The sequence below is a fragment of the Marmota marmota genome, unplaced genomic scaffold, assembly GCF_001458135.2.
Source record: "Marmota marmota marmota unplaced genomic scaffold, marMar, whole genome shotgun sequence".
Taxonomy (NCBI): domain Eukaryota; kingdom Metazoa; phylum Chordata; class Mammalia; order Rodentia; family Sciuridae; genus Marmota; species Marmota marmota.
Window position 1 is genome coordinate 1,806,448 of NW_026000253.1, and position 5,583 is coordinate 1,812,030.

Consider the following 5,583-nt stretch of genomic DNA (forward strand, 5'->3'; position numbering starts at 1 on the left):
TTTTTTTTTTTTTTTGAGAGAGAGAGAGAGAGAGAGAGAGAGAGAGAGAGAGAGAGAGAATTTTAATATTTATTTTTTAGTTTTCGGCGGACACAACATCTTTGTATGTGGTGCTAAGGATCGAACCCAGGCCGCATGCATGCCAGGCGAGCGCGCTACTGCTTGAGCCACATCCCCAGCCCCCCAACTCCTCTTCTACTCATCCTGCATATCTCTGTACTCCCCAGCCTCACTACCATTGCCTAGGAAAAACTAAAAAATCCTCTAGCTTTACTTTCTCTGAATTGACTTAAAAATCACTAATTTTGGAGGTTACACAGCTGGGTGATACATCAGTAGACCCATGATGGGCAGTCTCGTGCCTTTATCCAGTGGACTTTTCCATCTATTGCTCCCCTGCATTGAGACCAAGTTGAAACTTCTATTCCTGCCCACCACATGGTAGAGAGTGGACATTCCTTCCTGGTTCCTTCACATTCTCCAATTGATGGTTTCATCTGTCTCCTTCCACACACTCTCCAAGAGACTATTTCAGCCCCTGAAGCTGAAGATCAATGAGACTGCAAAGGCCAAGGCGCTCAACCATCTATTGCAGAATACCACCCTAGGACTGGGGTGAACAGTGTCTATCAATATAAAAACTGATAAAATTCTCCACTAGAATACCACCTCCATGTGGACAGGGATGTTGATTGGCCTGGTTCCCTGAGGTCTCTTCAGCAACTAGGACAGTGTACCCATTCATTAGGTGTTTGTTGAATTAATGCTTCCTTTGATGCAACAATTCTGCTTCTAATAATCTATCCTAGAAAAATACACAGGAACAAAGCTGTGTATACAAGAATGAGAGGAGCCACTGATAAGGAAACACTTGCAAATGTTTATTAATTATTTGTGACAGATGCAGGATAAATGAAGGATGGGAGTTTGCAGCATGAAGCATGTGTTGAACAGAAACAGATTGAGGGGGACTTGTCCAGACAGACAACTTAGTAGTGGGGCAAAGCAGAGAAGAGATGCCCATAGTGATACCCCTGTATGTTTGTGTGTAAATGCAGAGAAAAAAGTCTGTAATTAAACATCTATGTCTTTGGTAGGCCCTCCTGGAGCAGAGGAAAAGTAGTGCTGTTCAATGCAGAGAATATCTAACAATATTTGTTTTTGAAAATAGGCACATGGATACACACAGACAGATATATACATTAGGTATATGTCTTTCCCAACAAATTCTAATATCTAACAGATTGCTGGGCATATAGCAAGAAAAATTCTAACAGAATACATAACGTATAGTAAAAATAAATGATGCTTAAATTTTTAATGTTATGAATTCTTCCTTTAACTTGCTTATACACCTGAAGGTCAGAAGTTCAGAGCCATGCCCATGACTATAAAAAAGGTCACCACGTTTTGCTTCTCATCATGGGAAGGTCACATCCCTGAAGCTGAGGGGAAAAGACAGAAGAAAAAGAAGTGACAGTGAGTTACCACTGCTAACTCTTCCTCCTGACCTGCAGAACGCACACACTTCTGTGTTGCCCAAGGTCAGGACCTCTACTCCTCCAAGTGAGCCCTCTGCTTAGGCCACAGGGACTTCCTCACCTGTCCTGTTCTATGAATTCTTAGGCTGTAAGAAGGTATAGCCTGCATGTTGGGAGCTGACCTGAGATTTGGGAGCCTATGGCATCCTGGATAGGAAAGGTCCTCAGATACACAAGAGTAGGGAGTAGAAAAGTGTGGGAAATCTTAGCCTCAATGCTGCACTTCAAGGGATTATGGGAAGTGAATGAGTTTGGAGAACAAGTGACCAGATAAGAACAAAACAGCATATTTGCAGGGGCATGGAAGATGTGTCAGAGGGTCATTTACAGAGTCAGTCTTCTTCCTCAGGGTCGCTGATCTCTTCATATGCCACGAGATACTTCCTTTCCCGCAACCTGTGGCTCCAGATATTCACATTCTTCTTCCTGGGTCCTAAGATAGGGAAGAGATTGAAGGTTGGGTGCCATAGGGAGTGATAAGCCTGTTTTGTCAGAAAAGGAGATGCCCCTTTCCTCCCAAGTGCCGCATCCCTCTACATGCAAGGATGGGACATTTAGATCTGCACAAATACACACTAATTCCCAGTTCAAGTTTTAGCTTTTTATCACTCCCATCTATAGGTTTAGATTCCCAAATTCTTCTCTCACTAGAACATTCACTCTTGTTTCATTCAGTGTGTATCTGTGAATGAAATATGTGTATCAGACATTGAGTTGATTAAGATATGTTCCTAGGTTATCAAGTGGGATAGAATTACCTGAGCAACTTTCATGTTGTGAGGTTTTCTAGATTTAATGTAAGGCTTCCAAACAATTATGAACTATGGTTCTTAAATTCCATTTTATGGAATAATAATCTGGAGTTCAGAAAATTTAGAAGATGAGTCCAAAAGTCATCTGGCTTTTAGATGCATTATGAATCAAATCTGTGATTCTGAAGTCAAGTTCTAATATCTCAGCTGGCACTGGGTGAGCTCCCAAGCACAGCTTGGACCCAAGCCTGTCAAGGTTCCAAGACACACACCCAGATCATGCCCCTGAACAGAGCCAGGGAAGTCAGAGGGGTTGTTTCCGAATTGTTTCTTCTCACCTGACACCTTCTCACTTTGCTTCCCAGAAGTACTTGCTTTTCCTAGCGGGTATAGTTGTCTCTGAGCCTGTTCTGAGCCAACTGCTTTTGGCACTCCCTTCGGATCATTTTCTTCCGTTGCTGGCTTCTTGGGCACCTTTTTAAATATGAAGGTCATATATAAATATTATCAATGTCATTTCTCTAATGCTTTATAGATTATAAAGTGTCTTCATAAGCATTACCTTAATTAATGTTCTTATCACCTCTGGAAGATCATTACACTATCCATACCTAAATTATGAGGAATCTGGGAGGTTAGAAGGTAAAAGAATGGCCTAAGTAAACGGTGTTTCCAGGACTAGGATGCTTATCTTTATGCTCTGTCCAGACTGACATTTTCATAAACACAAAAAGTCTCCATGTGATTGGTAGTGTGGTATGCAGAATATCTGGGGAAGAAAAGTATTTTATAAATCCACAATATCTAAAGGAAAGGTTTCAATAAAAATGTAGGGAATCACATATAAGCTTATAGACAGATATTGGAGAGTAAATGTAAAAATAAATAGAGAGGCAGGTTCCTGTGGCACACACCTGTAACCCCAGCAGCTCAAGAGGCTGAGGAAGGAGGATCACAAGTTCAAAGCCAGCCTCAGTGACTTAGTGAGGCCCTAAGCAACTTAGTAAGACCCTGTCTCAAAATAAAATATAAAATGGGCTGGGGATGTGGCTCAGTGTCTAAGGGTTCAATCCCCAGTACCAAAAAAGAAAAATAAAAAAAGAATAGAGGGGGATATGGGAGTAGCTCAATGGTAGAAGGCTTGCCTACTTTGGATAAAGGCCTGGGTTCCATCCCCAGCACTGCAAAAAACAAAACAAAACAAAACAAATAACAACAACAACAGCAACAACAACAACAAAAAACAACACAAAATCTTCATTATTATTTGGAGATTATAACAGAAACAATGGCATAGATGTTTTCCTAAGGATTAAATAAATTGACCCATGTGAGTTGTTTAAAATAGTACCTGGCATGACTACAAAACAAAATAAGTATTAGCTACCCACAGTTGTTCATAAGTCTTATTAAACTATGAATGCTACATCAGGCATTATGATAAAGTGATGAGAAAGTCCAGGGATGTAGCTCAGTGGAGGAGAACATGCTTAGCATGTGGAAGGCCCTGGATTTAATCCCCAGCACCAAGAAAAAAAAATCGAGAGAGAGAGAGAGAGAGAGAGAGAGAGAGAGAGAGAGAGAGAGAGATGGGGAGGGGATGCAGCTTAGTGATAAAGCATGTGCTTAATATTAATATGTTCAAGGTCTTGGGTTCAAACCCTGGCATGAAGGGAAAAAAGTAAGAAAAGAAAAAGATTTGAGGAAAGGCTAAGATATTTTTAATACTTTCCCACTCTTACCAATATTGACATCCACAGAAAGACAAAGGTGCTCTTGTCCTTTATATTTGAGAGAAACTCACCTCCTTGTGTTTTCTCTGTCGTATGCCAGAAGCACTTTTAGGCAATTCATCTAAAAGAGGGTGATAAATCAGAATTTTTTCCTTTTTTGTAAATATTTCCAAATTCCAGACTCAGGTAGTATTAGGAAATGCTAGAGCATAGGGTTGAATTCACCCACTGGGGAGGATTTGTTTAAGAAAGGCTTCTGAATTATCTTTAATAGTGACTTGGGAATTTATTTGAAGCATTAATGCAGATGATTCCTTATGATGGATTTAAAAATGTGGATTAAATTTATCATTGTCTCCTTCCCTTCCATTCCATATCTCTTGTTTTTTTCCCCACAGAATTAAATTGGTTGAGAATTTGAACTGTATGTACTTAAAGATGTGCGACAATTAAAAATGGAAAAATTATGCAGTATGCTGGTTATATCTCAATTATTCCGATATATGTGTGAGGAAGAGGGCTGGGGTTGTGGCTCAGTGGTAGAGCGCTCCCCTTGCATGTGTGAGACCCTGGGTTTGATCCTCAGAACACATAAAAATAGATAAGTTAAATAAAGGTATTGTGTCCAACTACAACTACAAAATAAATATTTAAAAAATGTGTGAGGAAGAGCTAGGTAAGGAAGAGCTAGCAAGAGCTAGGCTACTTACACCTGTAATTTGGGAAGCTGAGGCAGAGGATCACAAGTCCAAGGTCAGCCTCAGCAACTTAACAAGCCCCTAGGCAACTTAGTGAGACTCTGTCTCAAAATAAAAAAATCTCTGGGTTAAATCCCCAGTAAACTCCGCACCCCCAAATGTGTGAAGAAGTGTGGATTCAGTGCAGTGGCTCTGAAATCTTCCCAGTGTAAAGATATTCCTTTAAGTGAAAAATTTTGTACTCAAGCCCTGAATTTTCCAACCTGTTCAGGGATTGTGGGAACTTGTAGAACCTGGCTTGTTTAGTTGGGGATGCCCAGGTCTGTGGAGAACGTTTGGACATTTAACCAATTTATTTATTTTTGGTACTGGGCTTGAACTCAGGGTCACTCAACTACTGAGCCACATCCCCATCCCTATTTTGTATTTTATTTAGAGACAGGGCCTCACTGAGTTGCTTAGAGCCTCACTTTTGCTGAGGCTGGCTTTGAACGAGAGATCTTCCTGCCTCAGCCTCCTGAGCCGCTGGGATTACAGGCGTGTGTACCACTGCGCCCAGCTGTGATTCTGCTCTTGAAGAAAAACATGGGTCGCTAATTTGAGTGAATTTAGGAGCTACTACTGCGTTAATTTGGAAAATATTCCAATGAAGGGAGTTAGAATCTCTGAGATGATAGGACTAGCCACCACTCAAGCCAAGGGAGTGTGGGGTGTTTCAAGATGCACCAATCTGGTCTTCTGAGGTGGCACACCTGTAATCCTAGTGATTTGGGAGGTTGGGGCAGGACGATTGCTTCTTCGCCTGGGCAATTTAGCGAGAGACTCTCTCTCAAAATTAAAAAGACAAAAAAAAAAAAAA

The 5,583-nt window shown here is 40.9% G+C and overlaps 1 protein-coding gene across 1 annotated transcript in view; it reads right to left on the reverse strand.

The window, feature by feature from the left end:
• Window positions 1-1,383: 1,383 nt before the first annotated feature.
• The window catches only part of LOC107159822 (protein SSXA1-like), a 6,703-nt gene continuing 2,503 nt past the window's right edge, over window positions 1,384-5,583 (reverse strand). The window contains exons 4-6 of the mRNA XM_048796622.1: window positions 2,669-2,775; window positions 1,870-2,023; window positions 1,384-1,445 (exon numbers count right to left, since the gene is read on the reverse strand). Coding sequence (XP_048652579.1) covers window positions 1,874-2,023; window positions 2,669-2,775 — 257 coding nt within the window. The 3' untranslated portion in view covers window positions 1,384-1,445; window positions 1,870-1,873. The remainder of the gene's footprint in view (window positions 1,446-1,869; window positions 2,024-2,668; window positions 2,776-5,583) is intronic.